Source organism: Lucilia cuprina, chromosome 2 (assembly GCF_022045245.1).
Source record: "Lucilia cuprina isolate Lc7/37 chromosome 2, ASM2204524v1, whole genome shotgun sequence".
Taxonomy (NCBI): Eukaryota; Metazoa; Arthropoda; class Insecta; order Diptera; family Calliphoridae; genus Lucilia; species Lucilia cuprina.
This window is the reverse complement of record NC_060950.1, coordinates 2,889,649-2,915,338: the sequence shown is the minus strand read 5'-3', so window position 1 is coordinate 2,915,338 and position 25,690 is coordinate 2,889,649. Positions and strand designations below refer to the sequence as shown.

At 27.7% G+C, this 25,690-nt stretch overlaps 1 protein-coding gene across 2 annotated transcripts in view; it reads left to right on the top strand.

Moving 5' to 3' along the window:
• Positions 1 to 25,442, top strand: part of LOC111680454 (TNF receptor-associated factor 4) — a 40,522-nt gene extending 15,080 nt beyond the window's left edge. The window contains exons 1-3 of one of the 2 annotated variants that reach the window (XM_023442102.2): positions 12,583 to 12,963; positions 23,535 to 23,639; positions 24,232 to 25,442. In XM_023442102.2, the coding sequence (XP_023297870.2) occupies positions 12,709 to 12,963; positions 23,535 to 23,639; positions 24,232 to 25,323 (1,452 nt within the window). In that variant the 5' untranslated portion in view covers positions 12,583 to 12,708 and the 3' untranslated portion in view covers positions 25,324 to 25,442. Of the gene's footprint in view, positions 1 to 12,582; positions 12,964 to 23,534; positions 23,640 to 24,231 lie in introns of those variants that run through there. The other variant, XM_046950685.1, reaches the window with a different exon arrangement.
• Positions 25,443 to 25,690: the final 248 nt, after the last annotated feature.

Sequence of the window (25,690 nt, the reverse complement as noted above, 5' to 3'; positions counted from 1 at the left end):
TCTTAAATCCCACGCTTACTACAACAGCAAAGAAACAATTTTAAAAATTATAGGAAATACTAACTCAAATTCAATTCAAATTCATCGGCCTACACACACATAGTGGATCATTAAAGCGAAATAATAAAAAAAGCATTGAAAAAAATAAAAACGCTGTTGCATTTAAATTAAGTTTGAAACACAATCAAACTCATCCGCAATAGAATTCAATGAACCTTTATAATTTGAAAAATATTTTAATTCATGAAAAATATCTCATCTCATAATTTATTTGATATACAATTATTTTTGCTTTTTGCTGTCATGGCTTGTAAATAAAAATATTGTTGGCTATAAACTTAGTTAAAATATTTGAAGGAAACCAGAGTTTTAAAATAATTTAATTTTGTGTAAAAATTTGCATCAGTTGTTTTGTATTAAACGCTGATCTGGAATGGATTTAATTAATATGAGCTTAAGAACCGTTTAAGGTCTTTGACAGACAAACTTTATATATTTTAAGCCTTTTTGTTATCGACTGAGAAATATTGATCTCTGATTGCGCCTAGTCTAATATGTCTTTCCAAATTTCATAAAAAATGTTCCCCCGCAATCATAACAAGTCCCTATATTTGACCAACTTACGAAATTCACATAATATTTACGTCTTGTTCATTCGACATTCTATTTCTTTTATCAGTGATTTGTATATCAAAATGGATTTTAGAACCATATTCGTGAGAATGAAGATCTCTTTCCTATATGAAATCAAATTAAATAGAATTCTTATAATGGAACTAGTTATATATCAAAACCTTTAGCAGTGCCTTAGGTGGGAATCAAACCCACCCCATTCGGTCTACCAGACTAGAACACTAACTACTAACCTACCGAAAAGCCATTATCCTGGAACTAAGTTTCACTAAAAGTTAATTGAATTTCCAATTAAAATCGAACAGGCAATTGTTTCCCAAAAACATTTATTATTCATTGTAAACTCAAATTTGAACTAAAAATTCAATATTTAAATTTTTTTCGTTTTTAATTACAAAAACATTATTTTACTAAAAATTGGATTTATAACTAAAATTCATTTTTAAGTCAGTGATTTAGCAGTCTTATATGGTGAGTAGGGTCAATTATGGACCGATCCATATAAAATTTTGGCTAGTAAAAATTTATCTATGTTCAATTTCATCACTATACTCGGCCTTTAGGCCAGTAATGAGCGTTAAAGTCATTTTCTGAAAGGGACCGGGAAATGGGAAGTGGGGTCAATTATGGCCCGATCCCTATAAAAATTGGTAGAGATTTAGAGTCATATGAAACTGATTTATGTCGTTAGGGGGTTCACAGACGGGCATGGCTAGATCGTCTTAGAATTTAATAAGGAACCAAAATATCTATGATTTGTGGACCTTTAGTATTTCGATGTGTTATAAACGGAATGACAAATTCAAGTTTAATTTAAGGATTTTGGGATTTATTGGTTCCATTCCCAATAGGCTCTATAATATTTCACTGCAAACAAGCAGAAGAGAAGTATAAAAACTCTCAAACTTTTCGACAATTTATTATTTTAAGTGGCTGATCAAATATCAAAATTTATTACCTGTATCTAAGAAGAGTACCTCTGTATAAATTTTTCCACTATTATACAATTTTTATTATAAATACTATATCATTTGATTCAACGGAAATTGAACATGTTCCTGAGTTTTAATTTAAATACACAAAAAGACAATCCACTACAACTTACTACTTTTTACCTTAAATTCACATTCATTCATACATTTTATTATTAATAAAAGTATCTGAAATGAACTTTAACAAGTTATTTTTAGTTAGTTAGTTATCTATCTGTCTTAGCCAAAACATTCAAAAAATCTTTATTATTTTGTTTCTTGTTTTGTCTTGTCTGTCCGTCCGTCTGTCTGTATCTTTCACACTTTTGTTTTGTGTTTAAAATAAAAGTTAACGAACGACCTCTGCAAAGTCATGTTGATTATTATGGTGGGATTAACAGATTTATATTCAGTCTACTCTTAGAGAAGAGACTGCGGATATATAGCAGAGGATGAAGATGATGTTGTAGTTTATGGTGAGAAAAAATTCATTGTAAAAAAAACTGGATTTTAACATAAACATTTTAAACAGATAAAGCATCTTAATAAAAGGGCTTCTTAAATGTGAGGTCAATGTTTACAAGAAGAGTATCACAGTGTTAAAGTTAATGTTTTTATATTAGAACTTAAGAAAAGTTAAATACTAATTTGGCTTTAAGCATAAAAACCGAGCATGAATGAAATGTTTTAGTGTTTTAATATGAAAACATAATTATGTATATGAATGATGTTGATTAATAAATATGTATTTTGTGGTAACTTATATATAATTTAAAGGCATTTGTTCTTTTAGTTTAGTAATTAGTAAAAAACATTTATAAACTTTCTTAGCAATCGTAGCAATTAGAAATTTTCATTCATTTTTTATGAATGTAAAAATAATCAAAATTGTTATTTCATTTTGCCAAAAACATGTGTCAAATGGAAAGTCCATTAAATTTGGAAAATTTAAACATGTGCTTAGGAATTTCTAAATCCTGCTGTGTTCACTGACATTTAAACACCACTAAAAGAAAACTATGGCTAAGAAGTCAACATTCATAAAAATATTTAATGAACACTAAAAGGATCAACAAAAACTCAGCTTGATATTATAGGCAATGTGTAGCTAAATATACTTAGATAAATTTAGATTTATTACTGCTTAAATAATATCAACACATGTTAAAAATAGGAAAAAAACCCATATATGAGGGATTAAAGAAATTTAAACCCCCTTGAAAAGGCAATAAAACTTTTTCTAAAACAATTCCATTCATTAGTTAAAGAGTCAAAGAATTTGATTGACAAGTTAAATTTCTAGACGGCAACAAAGCAAAAAAAAATAATAAAAAAAATCAGTTGCTATCAAATTGTACTAATTTAAATGTAATTGACTTCCCCCATGTTGCAGCACGATCACACACACACACTCCTAAAAAAGAGTTTGAATATAATTTGTTATAAATGTTATTTCTTTTGGTTAATAAGCAGGTGCTTATTTACCGTTGAAATTCCATATAAAATACAATGAGAAAATAAAATATAAAATGAAATGAAAAAAATATACAAGTGACATTAAGTAAATAGATATAAAGTACATTGTAAGTAGTAGTGTTGCTTTTTTTGTAATCAATGACATGTTTCAACATGTTTTTTTTTTTGTTTTACGTCGACTTTTACAGATACTTGAGGTGTACACGAGTTTATTGAACTAGATGTGTTAAATGTGGACATGGATCGTGTGTATTTTTCTCAGATATGAAATACAAACACCAGGTTTTTGTGTTTTGAAATTTTGTATATTTGTTAAATTACTTATTTTTTTTGTAATGTATGGAAATGTATTTAAACTCAAATGTGTAAAGATTAATTCTGAATCACCTAATATTTGTTGGAGTTGAAGTTTGCTACTATTGTAAATGTTTGCATTTGGTGAAAACTCTATATGTACAATCTGTAGTTGTTGTTTAGAGAATTTATCTTTTAACTTGTCTTTTAGAATTATTTACTGCTTTAGTTAATTGCAAAAGCAGTTAGAGAAAATTTATTACTCTAATTGAATTGGGTCATTTGGCGTTTGCTTTTTCTTTAAAGACAAGAAAAATAAATTAGTTTCACTTTCTGTTTTCAGAAGAAGTAGACAATTTTCTATGATAATAGTAATAAGCTAGAATGAAAATAATTTCTCTATTGATCTATGGGTTTTTTTTAGAGAAATTACGAAGAGTTTCGTGATAATGCTCAAAGTATCAAAGAGTCATTTTCGTATACTATAGGTCAAATCAAAATTAGAGCTGCCAGTGGACGTAATGTTTCGAAATATATGTTTGAGAAGTAATGTAGAGAGTTCCTGTGAAATGCATGTATTTATGCGATGGATGACGATTACTACGACGATTATTACAGGCATTTATGGTCCCTGGGAAAATAAAAGATCATGTACCAAATTTCATTGAATTATCTTCAAAATTACGATCTGTAGTTTGATGACAAAGTTTACATGGACGGACGGACAACTCACAAAATGATTCTGATACGATTGGTATACTTTAAGGGTATAGTAGGCACAAACCGGGAAAAAAATAATTCACCTTTAAGCAGACATCGTACTTGGGAGCGCGTTCGAGGACTCTTTGCCTAACTCTACTTTATTTAAATGTTTTACGTATAAATTATTCAATTATTCTTAACTTCCATTAAAATGTATGCCCCTAAAACCTGCTACAGGTTGTTGATGACTAATGCAAAGAAATATTTTACAAAAAGTAACGGATTATAACTATGTTACAGGTAACTCACAGACTCGCAAGATTTTGTTGGTTTTTTCTAAAGGAAAAAAAAATAACCAGTTTTTTGAGGTGTCAAAACTTTAGTCATGGGCAAAGAATGCAAAAACAACAAAAAAAGAATGAAATAGTTTTTATGACTAAACAAATATTATAAAAATATAGACAAAAACTAATAAATGCAAATTTAATAATAAATAATTCTAGTTGCTAATTGGATACAAACTCAACTTAAATACACACATTTATCATACTTATTAAATGAATAAATCTCTGGGAATTGAAAACATCTGCTAATGAAGAAAGCAAAACTACGTAAAAAAGTTCACATTAGAAATAAAAAAACAATAGAAAATTGTACGTGTTTGATAGTTTTATTTACATTTATTCAACCATTACAAAGTGTTATCAAACAAAAGTGCAATTATCTACATGTAGTAACTGACTGCTTCATTTATCTATCAGTTACAAATAGATAAACAATCAATCTTGCCATAGTAGATCGAAGCCATCGCATTTCACTCTACTTGCGAATTTAAAAATTTTATTTAATTTACTATAATAAGGCAAAAAGACGAGCAAAGAAAGCATTAGAGGCCGTTTGTTCAATTGTCTAAAGTTCGTTGAAGTAGAAAAGAAAATAGAAAAGAAAAATAATTGCCGACATTAAATTACAAATAATTTGTTTAGCACTATGTGTAAACTATTGCTTATTTACTATGGTGGGAAAATGTATTTACCTCATAGCATTTAAGTTATCAATAAGAAAAAAATACAGAAGAAATTTTCTCTTGTACAAATAATAATGAAAGAAAGATGAAAAGAATTAATTTGAAATTTAATCGTCTTTTTTAATATAATTAAGATTATGAATTTATAATAATCTTTTGTTTGCAACAATTCTTTTTGTTTATTTCTTTATTTTAATTTCATTTAATAAATAATAAAATTATAACTTTCACTCGTTGTATTCATCCATTCACTGATATGATGGAGAGTCGTTTTTTGTTTCATTGTTAGAAAAGTTTAAAGAAATAAGAAACGTTTCTTTAAAACTAAAACTAAATATTGCCCTGATGATTTAAAAAAATCTATACTTGAGTTGTATGACTGAGTGACTAGCGATTATTTATTTCATCTTTTAAACTTTGTTGACTGATTAGCAAGCAGCCGAACGAACACTCTTGATTTGTTGTGTGACCGATCGTCCATCCGTCCCCGCCACAGTGCTTTGTTGAATGACCTTAATTTCTCATACATCCAACGCTCTGGTCTGATATCTGTGGAGTTCTGTAGTTTTTTATTTCTTTTGCGCATTAAATAATAATTTGCATGGGCGCGGTGTGGTGTTGGTGTCAGAAATGTTTCACTTTCATTGTTTTGCGTGTTATTTTAAAAAAGAAAACAAAAACTATTCTTTAATGTCGATAATTTTGTAATACATATTTTTATTGAGATTGTGTAAAGGAAATGCAAAATATCTGCAAATTGTTCCATAATAAATAAGAACGGAACTAAGAAAGTTTAAATTTTCCTTTTAATATTATTGTTGAACACGAAAAATTAACATTTATTTTTGAATATGTTAAAATCGTGTTCATGATGAAATTTTTTTCATTAAAAATTTCTTTAATTACTTCCTTCGATTCAATTTATAGTTATTAATCTAACATGCCAATAACAGATACTTTAATATTGACATAATTCTGTTTGTTCATTACTATGTCAAAATTACATCCCTAGCCCTATCCTAGTCTAAAGACTAGTCTAGGGATGTAATTTTAACATAGTAATGAACAAATGTCAATTTAAAAGAATCTATATACAGACTAGACTATAGACTAGACTATAGACTAGACTATAGACTAGACTATAGACTAGACTATAGACTAGACTATAGACTAGACTATAGACTAGACTATAGGCTAGACTATAGACTAGACTGTAGGCTAGACTAGACTATAGACTAGACTATAGACTAGAATATAGACTAGAATATAGACTAGACTATAGACTAGAATATAGACTAGAATATAGACTAGACTATAGACTAGACTATTTTATAGTTATTAATCTAACGTGCTAATAACAGATACTTTAATATTGATATAATTCTGTTTGTTCATTACTATGTCAAAATTACATCCCTAGCCTAGTCCTAGTCTATAGATTAGTCTAGGGATGTAATTTTGACATAGTAATGAACAAACAGAATTATGTCAATTTAAAAGTATCTATATACAGACTAGACTATAAACTAGACTATAGAATAGACTAGAGACTAGACTATAGGCTAGACTATAGACTAGACTATAGACTAGACCGTAGACTTGACTAGACTATAGAATAGACTATAGACATGACTATAGACTAGACTATAGTCATTTGCAATTTCTCTATTTTACTTATGCAAAATATTCAATGTTTATTACAATTTTACTTAGGAAAAACGCCAAAAATCTCTGGTTAAAAATCTCTAAATATCCCGATAACCGAGAAAAACTTCAGATATGACGTAAAATTGTCAAACTGGCAACACTGTACCTATGTATGTGGCTCAAAACACAGCAGCACACTTGGTAACTGACTGACGCTGCTCAGCCTGACGCTGCTGCTGCTGCCAGAGAAGAATGTGAATGTTAAGTCAACCTTCACAAGGCCGTTCATTGCAAGCCGGATTTTTTTCGTTAAAAAAACTATACAAAAACGGCAGATGATTTTATGTTTTTTTTTTGTACAATTTACCAAACATGCACCGACATGTTTGAGTTAAACAAAAAATGTTAAATTGAGGCTAAAAGAATATAAGACTGATTAAAAATAAAATTGGGCTAAGGATTGCATTTAAATTTAAAAGTATCTATATACAGACTAGACTATAAACTAGACTATAGAATAGACTAGAGACTAGACTATAGGCTAGACTATAGACTAGACTATAGACTAGACCGTAGACTTGACTAGACTATAGAATAGACTATAGACATGACTATAGACTAGACTATAGTCATTTGCAATTTCTCTATTTTACTTATGCAAAATATTCAATGTTTATTACAATTTTACTTAGGAAAAACGCCAAAAATCTCTGGTTAAAAATCTCTAAATATCCCGATAACCGAGAAAAACTTCAGATATGACGTAAAATTGTCAAACTGGCAACACTGTACCTATGTATCAAAAATGATTTATTTAATTCTCATATACATATGTATTTATTAACAAATCTTTATAAATCCATATAAATATGTATGTAAATGAAAAATTTTAATCCACACCTTCAACTGGTGAAAGGGGTCTGTAAAAAGAACATAAACATGTCAGAAGTCATGAATTCCACTTTAAAAACCCATACAAGTACATATAAACACATATTTATCTGCTACATAATCGTATTTATTAAAGTTAAACAAATATTTCTATCTTTACAAATTTATCGTATAAAATGTGTTAATCTTTAAACGAAATCAATTCACTGTAATGAAAAACAAACTCTCTTGTTGTTATAAAATTCTTATGAGAAAATTAATAAAAGAAATTAAAATAAACAATTCTTTTAAAGATTAGATCATCGGTTGAAGTGCAATGCAAATAGGAAAAAACTTAAAACACAATTTGTTAATAATAATAAATTAAAAAGCAACAATTAAATTAAAATTTTTTTCATTTCAATCTTTACTTTAAGCAAAAGATGAAACAGTAAGGGCTACTGAGGTATTTGTTGACGTTCATTTATTTCGTGGGGAGGGGAGAATATTTAGACAAGATTAATTATTAGGCGCCCACCTTGAATTCCATTTCAATTGATGGAATTTAGTTTACAATTTACCAAGAAAACCACAAATTCTCAAATGATAATTATTCTATTGATAGTGAGTGAAAATTTATTGTAATTTATTATTAACCTGGTCGGCATATATACGGTAATAGAAATACAAAAGAATCTTAATGGTATTTGAAAACAATTTGGAATTGAAGAAATGTAAAGAAAAGAGTTTAATTAATGAGTTTTTCTTTACTGCTAAGGAGGAAAAAAAAACAAATTGTTAACAAAAATAAAAATTGATTGAAGAGTTTAAAAAATTGGTTTATTGACATTAATGGCGGCCAAGTTAAAAAGAGATGAAAAATGATTGATAATTGTATTGTCCAGTTAATTAACTATAAATATTTTAATGAAATTGCTTAAGATTTTTAAGAAAAATAATTGATAAAGAAAATTTATTTAAAACTAAATTTCTTAATTTTGTAACAAAAAACGGCAATTTGTTTCTTTTTTAGGAAAGAATAAACTCTTTTAAATTGCTGTTTACAAGAGATATGTGTTTTCAAAAAAAATCCCACACCGAAGTTATTGAAACAAATCGTATTTTCTTATTGGCAGTTTTTTTGTATGTAAATGTTGCACACATGTGTTGCATGCTGCAAACACACAATATTTTGGATACTGTGGGAAATTCTTATTGTTATTGCATATTTAAACATTATTTAAAAAGTTCAAACTGTTAATGGAAAATCCTTTAATCCTGCTGTTGAGAAAACAAGGCGGAGGGCTATTTAATTTTTAATTCAAATGAAGCAAAACAATTCAAATGAAGCACATCAATCTGTGGGAAAATAAATTCCCAAGGAGAAAAAATTTACTCAAAATATATTTTTCATTATTTTTCTAAAATTGTTAAAGACCAAAAAATTAGCAGGAGTTAAAGTTATGGTTGTGTATAACATATGTATTTGCAGTATTGTTTGAAACCTAAGCAACTTTTCCTAAGAATGTCTTAATATAAGACTAAACTGTAGATCATAGATATCACTATAGACTAGACTTTAGACTGGACTATATCAACAGCCTAGACTAGACAACCATATACTATAGACTAGACTATAGACTAGATTATAGACTAGACTATAGACTAGACTGTATATTAGACTATAGACTAGACTATAGACTAGACTTTAGACTAGATTATAGACTAGACTATATACTCGACTGTATATTAGACTATAGACTAGACTATAGATTAGACTGTTTATTAGACTATATAATAGACTATACTATATAAATGCTATAAACTATATTACTCGTTAGCATAAGTTTATAAGTGCAAGAAATATCGTCCGTATACCAGGTTATTTTTGATGTGAAAAAATTTTCCTAATTTTCAAACAATACTGTTTATATAAACATATTTTCCATAACTTTTCCTCTTTTAAATAATTCTAAACTTGTAAATTTCTCTCTAGTTTTTCTATTTTTTTTTTTTTTTTGTTTTTTTTGAAATCTATCAAAAATAAAAAAATATAATTAGAAAGCTTTTAAGGAAAAGTATTTAGCAAGAAAATTCCTTATCACAACACACAACAATTTTCTAGCTTAAATTTCCTATAACATTAAAATATGTGAAATATGTTGGCCGTAAACAAGTTGTTTTACTTTCAACCATTTTTCTTCAAAAAATTGTTTTCCTCTAAGTGCAGACATTTTTGGTAAGAGCGCTTGTACTCAAGCAGCAACAAGAAAATAATCAGTTAAGAAAAGAAGTATCAGCTGTCTGTTCAGTTTCTATTTGGACTAATAAATTGGTTAAGAGAGTAAACAAGAGAGAAAGAGATACATTCCTAACATGGTGTTAAAGAATAAATAATAAAAGAAGTTAAGCCAGGTTAAGAAAACAGAGAAACATGTTTAAATTTCTTGTAAAGTTGCTTTCGCTGCCAACAAAAATAAAATACTAAACGACTTTTAATAACAAAAAACCATAAACAGACAATTTTTTATTTTTCACCACCACGCGTGGCTCAAAACACAGCAGCACACTTGGTAACTGACTGACGCTGCTCAGCCTGACGCTGCTGCTGCCAGAGAAGAATGTGAATGTTAAGTCAACCTTCACAAGGCCGTTCATTGCAAGCCGGATTTTTTTCGTTAAAACTATACAAAAACGGCAGATGATTTTATGTTTTTTTTTGTACAATTTACCAAACATGCACCGACATGTTTGAGTTAAACAAAAAATGTTAAATTGAGGCTAAAAGAATATAAGACTGATTAAAAATAAAATTGGTTAAAATGTGCATATTGGGCTAAAAATCAAACATCTGTTTGCTTTAACACAAATCGTTATAATTAAAGATCATTCAAATAAAATTGCCGAATTGTCTTTGTGCCAATCTAGTTTAAAGATGAGGATTGCATTTAAAATTAAGCAAGAAAGACATCTTTTTTGGTATTTAGACATAAGTCTAATTATGAACTTATTATATTTTGTGGCCTTAAACTGCCACATGACAGCTGTTTTAATTCTTAACACGATTTTTGGCCTTTTGTAATGTTTTTGTTCTTTTAGTTTTTTGTGATTGTCGAGTGATGCCAGATTGGGTAAGTTTTTGTTAGAATGGGAATTTGTTATGGGGAAATGATGCTATTTTTGCAGACATTTTTTGAAAAATTGTGTATTTTAATAAACCAGTTTGATGGGGTTTTAACAACTTGGATCAAAACATTAAGTAAGGATTACAGTACAAACTGTTGAAAGTTTACCTAAACATTGTTGCGATTCAAACAACTTCTGTACATGACCAAAAGAGCTGTATAATTTCCAAAAGGATCGCCGATGTGCTGACGCCAGAACAAAGGCAGACTATTAAAATTGCACAAAAAAGTGCTGGCTAACAGCTTCTCGGACCCCGGAAATTGATGATGTTCTTCTATTCTGTTGCCTAGGAAAGCTATTCGGAGGCTCGCATGAGAATATTGTCTAACATTCATACGTAAATAACTTTCGAGCCAATATAAAAGTTTACGGTTGTGAAACATATTAACAATGCTGCCATACGCGATATGCAAAATATTCAATTTGTCGTCAATTGTTGTATTTGTAGAAATTATCAAACTGACCAAATTACCACAAATGTAATCGAATGACTTCGCATCGTTGTATTTCTTGTTCAATATAGAATACCATTATCTCAAAAAAAAAAAAACTTAAAAACTTTTGTCGATTGAAGCAAGGAGGCAGGCGAGGGTGATGATCATACCCATAAGCGACAATCAAACCATATCACCAGAATTAATAATAAAAGATGGATATATGGAGCATCGGAATCCCGGAATGTATTCGACATTATAAATTTTTGATAGAGAATTAAAATGAATCCCAAAATAAGTAAAATTATCTTTCACATCAATTTATTTTAAGAAAAACTTTTGACAATCTTAATTCAAAACTATTTTAGTTTAATGCGCACAATTGTCAAGTTATCATCGAAATATTGATGACGATCTAGACTTGAAAACCATGAAAATAAGGACTAAGAAAAAGTATATTTTTCTGTGTTCTGATGACGATAGGCCCAAACTCTTTTTTATTTTATAAAAACTAAACAACAAATTTGGATTATAAGACGAATTACTTAAAATGCAAAGAAAATTAGGGAATTTTTGGAGATTTTTGAACTTAGTTCTATATATTTCAACACTTCTCTGGCTACACTATATAGTTAAAGAATTTACAAACAATTTATTTCTCTCTTTCTACACCAAAAACTCTCTTAAACCCCTACTCTTTTCAAAAATATTTCTCTCAAAAATTCAAGAAAACAAAACAAATATCGTATGTCTCTGTCTAAAATGCATTCTAAATATAATGTCATCTCTTTTCAACACCAAACTAAGCTAGTAATTATAAAAATGTAAACATATGTTTGTAAAACTGACTCTCAAATGCAATGTAATAATGCCTGCTGTTGTCTCTTGTGTCGTACGGTGGTGGTGCTGGAGTTCTGGTTGTTGTTGTAGTTGGTGGTGGTGGTGGATGTAAAAAACTGTATCTTTCGCAATAATACTACGACTACGACTCTTTAACTGAACACACACTGGGTTTATTAACAATTCAAAAAGCCATTTGCGCACACACATGCTACGAAAACCCCTCGAACTACGAACAAAATAAAAAGTTGTTTAGTGAAGCAAAAGAAGTTTCACAATTTTATAAATTCAGTTGCTCTTTAACAAGCGGCATGATCGGAACAAAATAAAAACGTTAAACGGTTAGAAAAAAAATATAATTTAAAAAATAAACTTATACATTTTAGTGAAGAAAAAAAAACGCTCTTTTATTAATAACAAAAGAATAAAAACAAATAAACTTAAAGAAATGTTTTATTGATTATAAAAAAATATTGAATTTATGTAAAAAAATAAATATTTTAAAGAAATTTTATTATAAACCAAAAAAGTGTAAACTGATTTATAAAATTATTGAAAAAATATAATATAAACAAAATAGTGAAACCTTTTGGTTTTAAGTGAAAATAGAACAAAAACAAACTTAATTATGGTGCGTAGTTTGGCTCAGTGGACGAAAACCTTGAGTTTTCCTTCACGTTTATCACCAAATCGTAATTCTAAGGATTGTTCAACATTAAATGCAACTAGTCCAATACCACCTCCCACACCATCCAGGAATAAAAACTCAAATTGTGCTACCTCGAGATCATCATCCTCAACAGTGTCTTCGAATTCAGGCACTTCAACACATTCATCGAATAACAACAACAATAATATGCCCATTACGGAATTGGAACAAATTGTAAGTTTTGTGATTATGATTATTTATATAAAGAATTTTTATAGAGAATTTAGGAAAATATTAAGAGAGAATTGTTAAAACAATAGTGGATTTTAAAGAATCAAGGGAATTTAGAAAATAGCAAAAAACTAGTTCTTATATGATAATAGGAATTTCACAAGATTAAGAAATTTGCTAAACGTTTAAAAATTTACGTTATATTTTTAAAGTTAAAAAAGAGTTTGTTTTTGGACTTTAGAAAAAGGTTAAAATTTCAGTTTAGACATTTATTTCTCCTTTATTATTTTAAAAGATTTAATTAATTGTATTTACCGTTTTCCTGATGCCTTAGTTACAGTTCTACTTATTTTGTAAACGGTTTAATTGTTATTAAAAAACTCATTAAACTTAAAAAAAGTAAACTACATAATTAAAAAATTAAGATAATTTGGTTTATTATCTTTTTGCCATTACCTTCACCTTTTAGGAAACATAAACAACAAACTCTGACACATAAAATCAACTTGACAGGTCATTCTAATTTTAATTTCCTCCCAAACCCACAAAATATTAAGAAATTTCAAGTAAATAAATGAATTACTTTCTATCTAGCGTGATTTATTTTTTAAATACAAAAAAAAAACACAGATTTTATCTTAATAATAAATTTAATTTAAAGTAGAGTGTTTGTTGGAAAATTTCTTTAAATTTAATTAGACATGAAGTCGTACAAAAGAGATGGTGTTTGTTAAACTTTTACTAAAATTGAAATCGTAAAAACAAAATTTTTTGAAGCGTATCAAAAATATATATAAAAAAAAGTTAAATGAATTTATAAGTGAGATTCCACATATGAATATGTGTGAAAAGAAAATTTAATTAATGATACACATAGTATAATTGTTTGTATATAAAACGCAATAAGAGAAAAAAATAACGAAAAATTTGCTGACGGCTAAGCAAATATTATAAATTTGGGTCAATTTAATGTTAACACTTTTTTTGTGGTAATTTTGAAAAAACGTATGTCAGTTTGTGGGTTATAAGAGGAGAAACCCTATAATTAAAATTTCCTCATATACGACGAATGCATATTTAACAATACAAATTGTTTATATACAATAAAATGCTTGTTATCTTTGAATAGATTAAAATATGTAGTTGTTATTATCACAACATTTTTAGTTTTGTAAATAAATAACCCAAATTAATCAATAATAAAAATAATAATATTACAAAACCGTTAGATTTGCTTAGAAAGAATTCTATTGTGTAAGAAAAATTGTTAAATTTAAAACAAATAATGGTCTACCACTAAGTTGATTTATTGCAAAACAGATAATTGACACAAATTCTGTGCACACCTTTTATCTACTTTGCAACAACAAACCTACTTTTGACACTGTGGTTGCCGTAATTTTTGTGCAATTTTGCTCAAATTCCATGCAAATTTGACCAAGTTTTCAATTTAAATGCAAATTTATTAATATTTATAATAGAATTACAAAAAATTCAACCAAACTGTGAAAATTTGCACAAATTCTTGTAAATTGACCCCCATATTCATAAATGCTTAATAAAGTTATTGATGGTTTTTTGTACGAATTTTGTATGGAAAATGTGCGTAATAAACCTAAAATAAGCGATTAGTATCATTATGAATACGGACAAACTTTTTACCTTAAACGCTTTTTTACTAAACTGTGCAAATTTGCACAAATTTCTAGCACATGTATTTAATTAAAAAAAAAAAAAAAACTAAAAATACTACAGAATTTTTTTATCACCTTAATATCAAATTGAAAATCACTCAAATAGCAACATTTTATATCCAATTTTTTCTTGCAACAAATCTACGGACACAAATTTAATTACAAACACACAGATATATAATTACAAATTATTTATCTCTTAGTGACAGGAAATCTATATTTTTTCCACTACAATTCAATAAATAAATGCTTAAAAAATACAATTTATTTTGCATGTAATTGTCCTCTATTTAAAAATTATTTATAACCTTGTACTAGACAAAACAATTATAACAATTATACAATATTTAATTAAGACAATAAAGGTTCTTTTTTATAAACAAACTTAGAGTTTGAACTTTAAAAATGCACTTTGGGGAATGAGAAAAAAATGCAAAAAAACTTGTTTAGACAATTTCTAAAAAAAAATCACATCTTGAGGACACATGTTGCAGCGTCAACGTGTGGGAAAATTAATATTTTAAAGAAAAAAACTAAAACATACAAAAAACGAGGAGATGATATTTAACATTTGTTTCCGTTTGCCATAAGAACGCCAACAACAGCAACAACTACCATAAAATAAACAGGATGTTAAAATGTGAAAGAAAAAATTAAGTAAAAAAAAAAAAAATCTTTAAGAAGACATATTAATCTTTGAGGTGCCCTTTAAAATTAAAAAAATATATACACACATATGTTTAGCAGGCATTAACATTATCCCATAAACACTACATCTTAAAAACTAATGAATAAACTACTCCCTGCCACCTAAACTAAAAGAATTAGGAAACCAAAGAAAAAAAATACTTAAGTACGTCAAGTGTATGCTGCTTAAAAGCAAAAGATAAAATTTAAGAGGAATAGATTTTGCTACAAAAAAAATGTAATGGAAAAATGTGCTTAAATTCTTTTCAAAGTCATTATTATTTTAAAAACCCAAACTTTTAAGCCCATTTAACTTACTTAAAACCAATTACAATTTAGCAACTCTTTATTAAAAACCTACTTGTGTGTTGATACCAATTGTAACTTTATTAAAATGCCAAAGTTAAAAGGCGTTTTGTATTCAAGTACATACATACTAAATTAGTTATGCAATATTTGTTTGCTGGTAAAGTGTATTTTTTAGTTTAGCGTTTCAAGAAAAAAATGTATTTAATTTAACTTTGAGTTATAACAACAGAAAAATACAAAAATATGTTGAGCTTAATATATGTGTTGGTTGTTTTTTTTTTTTTTTTGCATAGAAAAATCAGGTTTATTAAATGAGTTTTTGTTGGTTGCACAAAACAACAATAACTAGTACTAAAACATTCTTTAATGCCAGCCACCACATACCATACTAAAGATATGTCTTTTTGCAGAAAACAAAAATGGTAAAAATAATAAATATAAAACTAAAATGAGCATGAAAACTTTGTAAAATAATGGTGTTACAAGAAAATATGTGATTTTTTTTCTCAACTGCAACGCAATTTAGCGTTTTTCTACGTATTTGACGTTTTTAGGTTTATGTAAACTAAACTCAAACGGCATGTTTTAAACAGGCAATCCACAGATTGTAATGTTTAATATAACAAATGTTATTCTCTTCTAGATATATTTTATCTCGTTTAGTATGCATACTTAACTAATAAGTATTTAGTTATGTAATTGTTATTAATATCTTGTTTAAACAAACATTCTAAATCAACTGCTTAAAAGTTTAAAACCAAAGTTACTCCCATTTCTTTGTTGTATTAATTAATAAGACTATGTCCAATTAACTAACTATGAGTTTAACAAAACTAACTAATTAACCCCACTATATCTTTTTTAAGTTTATTTTTACCCTAAATCTTAGTAGCTCCCATCAAATTGGTTCAATAAAATAATTTCCCATCATTCTTGTTTCACTCTTTCGTAAATCTTTTGCTAACTGGCGCCCAGTTCTAAATTATTACTACAAAACAAGTTTCAAACTCAATTTTTCGAAATAAATCAATGCTTTACAACTATATTTGCCATACAAGAAAAAGAAAACAGGAATTCTATGAAAAAGTTAAGAGTTAAACCAGAGGTTTGGGGTTTTACTTTGTGCTTTCTTCATTCTTTTTTTCAATTTAATAAAAGACGGAAATGACATTAGTTCACACAGACAGAATTCAGTCAAATAATAATACAGACAGTTAAACAAAAAAATAAATAAATAAAAAATTATATAAATAACATTCTTTATCTGGAATTGGAAAAGTTACTAACACAATCAGCAATAGAATAGTAGTAGTAGAAGAAGAATTTAAAGTAGTAGTTAAGGTTTGTATGAAAAGTTTACATGATACAGTAGGAAGAATTACTGCGTGAGTGAGTGGTAGCAAACTATTGTAATCTTTTTTTATATACATACATATATGTATTTATGTATATATTTTTGATAGTTTAATAAACATTTTGTTGTAAACACACTATATGCATACAAAATTTGTTTTTCTAAATAATGTTAAAAATATCTACTTACATATACAAACTGTCTATGTTTGTATGTATTTTAACACAATAACCAACGTCAACACTTTGTATAAACTCTGCCATCATCATCACACATGAACATCATTATGATCGTCATCACACTATTGAAATCATCATCATCAGCACGGTCGCCTTGTAGTTGATTTGTTGTAATTGTAAATACTTATATAATAGTTTTAAACGCATTTTGTTGTTGTTTATTTTTCCGAAGAGTATGTATTTGGTTGATATCATGTTTTTTCAACATTTAGTTGCAAGTGCAAGTCATTCATGCCATCCATCCACAGGCACATTCATTGCATTTATTTATATGCATGCCTCATGCCTTTATGGAATTTTTCTATATACATACTCACTACTCTCGCATAGTTGATAGATATTTCTATTTGTTGTTGTTTTTTTAGTTTTCTATTTCTCTATTTATTTGTTTAGTTTTTCCAATCCAAAAAACACATGTTTCTCATAATGTAGTAGAAATATTTATTTATTCAATGATTTTCTCCTACTTACATATAAAAGTAGTAAATATTTCGAGGGAAATTCGTTTCAATTCATTAGGTAGCTACTGCAGCCTGACTGCCATCCAAACCGTCGCGACGTCAGCCCGCCCGCTTGCCTTTTTTTTAATATGTGTATTTAAACATTAATTGATTCTTCTTTGCGGTCATTGATTTTTTTCGGAAAAAACGGAAAATTTTTTATGTGTGCGTTAAGTTTTTGAGTATCTTAGTATTTTATGGATGAGATAGTTTTTTTTGGGGAAATTTGTTTATTTGTTTTTTTTATTACTAAATAGAAATGCATACATAAATTGTTTCCAATAAACTTGAACTTTAAACAAATTTATTGAGGAATTAAGTGGTGGGTAACAGCGTTTTAAGAAAGACCAAAAAGAATAATTTGAATGTACAATAAAGAGTATATATTAATTCATTTAAAGTTTTAATAAGAAATTTAATTAAACTTTTAGTTAACTAACATTTAGTTTAACTCTTTAGAACCTATTTTTTCTTAAAATGCAGGAATTAGGAACATTAAATTGCAACATTTTTAAAAATTTTATTTCTGATTAACTAAAAAATTAAGCAATTAATTTTCTATGCTAAAGTTATTAGTAATATTTTGTTATTTGACAGCTGAGATGTAGATATGTCAAATTGGACATTAACAACTTGAAATTTAACATGTTCTTAAGATTAAGATTATGTTTGAACTGCTTAAATTTTCATCATTATTTAAAATAATAATATAGTACAAAGACCTATTTGTACTACTTTAAATGTGTAAGATTTTTTAAAAAAGTAGTATTATTATTTCCTGATATTAGATGCATTAACATAACACTAAAGTTTTGGAACAATTCTGACAATTCCAGATATCGTTATTACGTATGTATAAAATAGCAAGATTTTCCAGTAATAATTTCAAAATTTTTCTATAAAGAACAAAAACACTCAACTGATTACAGAATATTGTGAAATTCTCTAAACCGTTAGTCTATTTAATCAACAACTGACAAGTCAAAGTAAAAAACTACAACCTAAACCAACCTATTGTTTATAATTTGTAATTACACACTAACTAAGTTAGTTGCAGTAACAAGACAATAGTAAGAACATACAAACGACCTGCATCTGTCTTTTTAAAACCAACATTTTGTAGTTGTAGTTGGTTTTGTTAGTTTTATTGCTTCTTTTGTTAGTTGGTGCTTGTTATTATTAACCTACAACTACTAAACAACCAGCAGTTTTAAAATTTTCAAAACTAAAAACACAACGAACATTAAAAAAATCATAATTTTAAATAACTGTGAATGCATTTCAACTGAAACAACAATTGCAAGGTAGCAGTCACCGCAGCAGCTGCAGACAAATTTTTTTGTTTAGCAACAACAAATATTCACCTGCTTCTCAAGAGTAACAACTACAAACAAAATTACAGAACCTAAGAGAAAAGAACAAGGTAAAAGAGACAAAAAACCGAAAAAAAACAATTGAAGTACAAAGACACCAACTAGTAATTGAAATTGTAGACAGACAGAAATTTTCTTATTAACCGTATATATTTTTAAAAAAGGCTTGTTAAAACATGCTCAAAATAGCTAAACACCGTGAGAATATTTATGTGTACAACAACAACAACAACATTATTACAATGGCAACAACAACAAAAAAGCCTGATTATGTTGTGTATTTTATTTTCTTTTACATTTTTAACAAATAAGAATAGAAAATCTATAGATAAATTAATAGAACAAAAGATACAAACAACACAGCTTATTGTTATAGAGAAAAAGATAGATAGATCGATAGACAGACGTATAGAGCGACCGATCGACAGCTGCTAATGCTGCTGTAAATATCAGTCAGTGTTAAGCCGGCTTTTCATCATTATTTTTAATGATTTTTTTCACTTTGTTTTGTTTCTTTTTTTTTGCATTTTTTGTTGGTTTATCGAATATTAAATTTTTATTAATAAAAACAAAATACCTTTTATTTGAGATCAGCTGCTCTCTTCCACAAAAAAACTTGTTTTTTGTTTTGTTTTTTAGTGAATACATTTTTTTTAATTCTCTCTTTGAAACTTGTTTTTTTTTTTGTTTTTTGTAATTTTTTTATTCATTAAACTTTTTTGTTGTGGTGGCAACATATTTTGAAAGATCAGCTGTTTTTTTTTTTGTGGAGTTCAGAATGTTACACCGGATGTTATGTATCCAGTAGTTTCAATGATAATTATGATGTGTGGTTGAAGAAATTATCAAATATTTATTAAATAAAACACATAAAACTTACCTGCAAGAAAAGAAAGAAAACAAAAATTGATTAATAAAAAAGTATAAAATAATAATAAAATTAATTAAAAATCTGGTATTTTATGGTTTTTAAGTTTTCATTCATTCTAAAGACAAAAAAATGGAATTCTTAAGCTTAACTAATTGTGTTTTTCCTTTAGAGCTTATCTGTACAATGAAATGGCCAATAACATAATTTGAAATATTTTATGATATATTTTTGCATATAAATGAAGATTTCGACTTTTTTTCTTTTTTTTATAGTCATAAAAATATTCAAACTGAATATTAAATATTTTAAGCTTAAAAACGAACTAATTTATTTAATAAATAAACAATATTTATAAATAAATTTAGGCCAGTTGCCCACACAAAACCGATTGTTAACGTGGGAACTTTTAAGTTAAAAACTTGCTAATTATTTGTACTACAAGTTAAAATGTAAAATACTAAACATTAACAATTAGGAAAATTTTAAATTATTTCAAGAAATATTAAATTAATATTTATTTTTTAAATAAATAACAAAATCCATTAAATGTATATGAATTTCAACACACTCTATAGTTTATGTTTAAAAATTATTATCAGTGGAAAAAAGCCACTAAAAAGTTTGGTTTTTGATAAATTTTTAAACAAATATTTAAGTTTTTTTTTTTTGTTCATAACAAAACCCCAAACTAAACAATGTTTTTAAGGGCATTGTTACAAAAACAACAAATAACACGTGCATTTCCTTGAAATCATGACTGCGGCAAAGGGCCCCCCTTTTTCTTAAAGTAGAACAAGCTAAGAGAAAAAAAATTATTAAACAGAACAACAGACAGTCACATATAGAAATCAGACACGAGTTATTAAACCCTGAAACAAACACACAAGTCAATAACAGTCCGCCAGACCCATGCTAAGCTTTTTTTTCTTTTTTTTTTTTGTAAAATTTTAAAATGATATTTATTTTTTAGATTTACAGAAAAGTAATAAATAAATAAACATTAAGCACATACTTAAATAAAAAGCACCAACCACACATTCTTGTTTTTGAGAAAAAATATACATATATTTTATAAAAAAGTGCCATCCATCCCCAACGGAAATAAATGCATAAATATGTTTTATTGTAATTCTATTTTTATTGTTTTTTGTTGTTGTGGACTTTCAATATACATAACTACTAGGCCAGGTCTATGTGGCTGTCTGTCTGTCTTTCTGTCTATTTTGTCTGATTTGAAACTCAATCATAAATTGTAAACACATTGTTAACTAATTAGTTTGTACCCTCTAAGAGACCCATGTTAAGTTTGATAAAAAAAATGTTTTTTTTTATTCTTTGTTTAATAAGAATGTGTGTTTTGAAAATAGACATTTTTAAAATATATTTGTAATCATAATTTTCAACAAAGTTTGATGACTTTAAAAGAAATATTTAGTTGTTGCCCACTTGGGAGTTGCTATTGTTTGTGTGTGTAGCCCATAAAAAAACATTAATTTCCTGGTGTTTGGTTTAAGAAAAAAAGAATATTTGTAAAAATAATTTGTATGTGTTCATATTTTACATTTGTTTTAAATAGTTTTTTTCTTACAGGGGGAGGGGTAAAGCTTAAACCAATTTAGCTTTATATTAAATTACATTTTATTGAAATATTTCCCAGGAAATTGTAAAGAAATATTCTAAATAGTTTGTTTTGCAAATTTATGAAATTTTATACAAATATTGTAATAATACTGCAATATTTTAAAAACTACAAAATTTATGCGTTAAAATTAAATTAGCTATCCCAACCGGGTAGATAAATATTAAGTCACACCAATGAGCAAATTATTTAATTGTTTTACACAATTAAATTCTCAAGACCTAAGAAAAAAACGGCATAATTTCACAGCTTTTATGATTAATGACCTTAAAAGAAAAAACAGAGCTTTAAATCAGTGAAATCTTTATGCACTTTTGAATTTTTTTTTTAATAAGATTTCTACTTTGGTTGAAACTACTTTCAAGAATCAATGATTTGTAAATGAAAATCAATTTTCTTTCTAAACAAAGCATATGGCTTATTCTTAGTCTCATTTACAACTATTATCGAAAGTACTTTCCGGGTACAAAAAGTACTTTAGTCATAAACTAATTATTTTAATACTCTGCTTGGTTACAACTTTAGACGTCCCCTTCTCTATCTTACTGATAGATATCTGACTATGTTCGGCTTTAATAAATTCTGCCACAAAAGCCTTTAATGAACAAGTCATAACATTTACTTAATCAAACCGGATGTTGGAAACTGCCAACAATGTAAACTTTAACTTTGCATAAAAAAAATATAACACTGCAAAAAAAAAACTAAAACAGAAAAGAAAAACCAGCACAAATTCTAAGAGACAACAACATGCAAGCAACTGCAACCATAATTATCCAGAAATGCAGCAGTATTCAATGCAATTTTTGCTTCTTTTTTTTGCATTATTATTACAAAAAAATATCTAAAGAGTTGGGGTTATTTCTGCTGATGGCATACAAAAACAACAAAACAAATAAATGTTATCTTTTTGAAAATTGTACACAAAGAAAATAAATACAATAAAAAATTATGTTTAAGAGTGGATTGAAAGCCCTCATAAAATACAAAATCGCACTTATGAAGCGAAGTTTAAATACAAAGGTCTTGCAAGATAAAATTTATTAAGAAAATACTAGTGGGGGGAAGTTTTTTTTTAATTTCTGTTATGTTTATCAATCATTTTGAAAATTTTATGGTTTTGAATTATATGTTTGTGGAAAAATGTACACAAATACTTTATGTGCGACTTAAGGTTTAATGAAATTATATAAAAATCCGTTAAAAATTATTAATTGATTTATTTTTAAGTTGCATCCGTTGCATTTAAGCTATTAAAGGGTCAATTTAATGTGTATAGTAGTAGTTTTTTTTTGTCATATAAAACTGCCGTTTTAAATAGAATTGTTAAGCGGAAGTCAGTCTGTCAGTTAGTGAAGCGTAAATAAAAAAAAATCATTAAAAAAGAAAACAAATTATATATATTTTATACGAATAAACTAATAAATGAAAATATTTCTAATAAAACTTTGAAAGTAAGATCTAATCATATGATTAAAGTTGAAGCATTTGAAACTTGTTTGAAAATCTAGTCTTAAAACTATACTTGTTGAAACTACACGAGTAAAAGAGAGGTAAAGAAGTAATTTTCAAAATTTCTAACAAAGAACACAAATTACCTACTAATTTCAAACAAAAATCATCCTTTATTGGTTTTTCTTATCTTATCTCAGAAAATTTGTTTGTTTACATGGAAAATGTTTGCCAAAAAATATTGTATAGAAAAAAATGTATTTAGATTTCATTTATAAATCACTATATTTTGAGAAAATTATGTCACTTTGAAATCTTCTTTTCAACCATTCAAAACTAAATGAATAACTTTTTAGATTTAATTACATCAAATAGACGTAAATTTAAGGTTACTAATAATAATATATTTAAATGTCGATAAAAAATAACAATTTTTCTTTTATTTTTTTATTTTAGATTTACCCTGGACCAGATCCTAAACAAGCTATAATGGGTTCTTTGGTCTTTTGTATACATCATAAACAGGGCTGCACCTGGTCAGATGAATTGAGAAAATTAAAGGTAAGTTAAAAAAACGTAAGCCATTAATTTATAGCTTCCACATAACCAAAATTCGAGTTTGGTTTTATTATAAAACACAATTTGTGGTCCAATTTTTTCATAAAAACTTTATTTTTTATGAAAATTAATTTAAATGTATAGAAATTTAATTTTTTCTTAGAAAATGGGCCTGGTTTTTATATTAAATTTAAATGGGTTTATATTTTTTATAAACAAACTAATTTAGCCAGTTTTTGTTTAAAACAATTTAAAGTAGCTAAAGGTTAAATGTGTCCATGGGTACCTATATCATACTTAATTTAAATTTCATTCAGTTTTTTCTCTTTTTATTACTTCTTACTTGAGTTTTATGACTTATTTGGTGGGATTTTTATGGTTATAAAGTAGACAAACTGAAAACAAATTCCTAAGAACTCCACACCACTAGAGTTTAGTAGTATTAAGGTGGGAAAATTTAAACAAGTTAAATGAATTATGTTAAGGAAGTTAAATACTTTTTTATGTTTTATAATGACAAGCTATAAATTAAGTTATTTTGTTTTTTTAATAACATTTTTATTAATAAATTCTTTAATTTTTGTTGTTCTTTTAGGCTCATTTGAATGTTTGTAAACATGATGCTACCCAGTGTCCCAATAAGTGCGGTGCCCAGATTCCCCGCATAATGATGACAGATCATTTGCAGTACACCTGCACCATGAGACGTACTAAGTGTGAATTTTGTCAAAGTGAATTTTCGGGAGCCGGTCTAGAGGAACACGCTGGTACTTGTGGTCAAGAGCCCATATATTGTGAGGCCAAGTGTGGCCAGCGTGTGTTAAGAGGTCGCATGACTTTACACAAATCGAAGGATTGTACCAAACGCTTAAGACGTTGCTTACACTGCAATCGGGAATTTTCAGCCGATACTTTGGCTTTGCATGTCAATCAATGCCCACGTGCTCCTGCTGTATGCCCTCAACGTTGCGATGTGGGTCCCATTGCTCGTGCAGATATGGAAGCCCACTTGAGAGATGAATGCAAGGCTTTAGCCATTTCATGCACATTTAAAGAGGCCGGCTGCAGATTTAAAGGACCCAGACACATGTTGGAAGCCCACTTAGAGGCCAATGCCGCTTCACATTTGTCTTTAATGGTCGCTTTATCTGCCAGACAGGGACAACAAATCCAAATGTTAAAATCAGCCGTCTCTAAATTGTCCATTAATTTCACTGGCACTTTATTGTGGAAAATTACCGATTGGTCTGCTAAAATGTCAGAGGCCAAAGGCAAAGATGGTTTAGAATTAGTTTCACCACCATTTTACACCTCTCAATATGGCTACAAATTGCAAGCTTCTATGTTTTTAAATGGTAATGGTCCTGGTGAAAATACTCATGTATCCGTTTACATCAAAGTATTGCCTGGTGAATATGATGCTTTACTAAAATGGCCTTTTTCTCACTCCATTACATTTACCCTCTTCGAACAAGGAGCTCAGGCTGGTCAAGGTGGTGTAGCCGAATCATTTGTACCCGATCCCACTTGGGAAAATTTCCAACGTCCTTCAAACGAACCCGATCAATTAGGTTTTGGTTTCCCCCGTTTCATAGCTCATGATTTGCTCTACAAGCGTCCCTTCATTAAAGACGACACAGTGTTTCTGAGAGTCAAAGTTGATCCCAGCAAAATAGTAGCAGTTTAAGTTTAACAAAACTTAATCGTAGTTTTAACTCTTATTTTCGTTATGAATACTGTGTATTTAAGTTAAAGTTAAAATTACTATGTTAAGACAACAATACACACGTGTATTTTAGTTTTAAGCCAAACACCCCCTCTGTACATATAGAATTTATATTTGGAATATTATTATTAATGTGAATGAAATGAAATCATAAGTTTAATACCAAAAAGAAATGGAAATTACAAAACAGCTTCACTTAAGTAGACTTAGTTTGCTACTTTAGTTTAATGAATGCTTTTACACAATTGTAATATTTACACACACACAACAATTAGTCAACTAAATTTTTTATTGTTTTAATTATAATTAAGTAAAAATATCCACATTT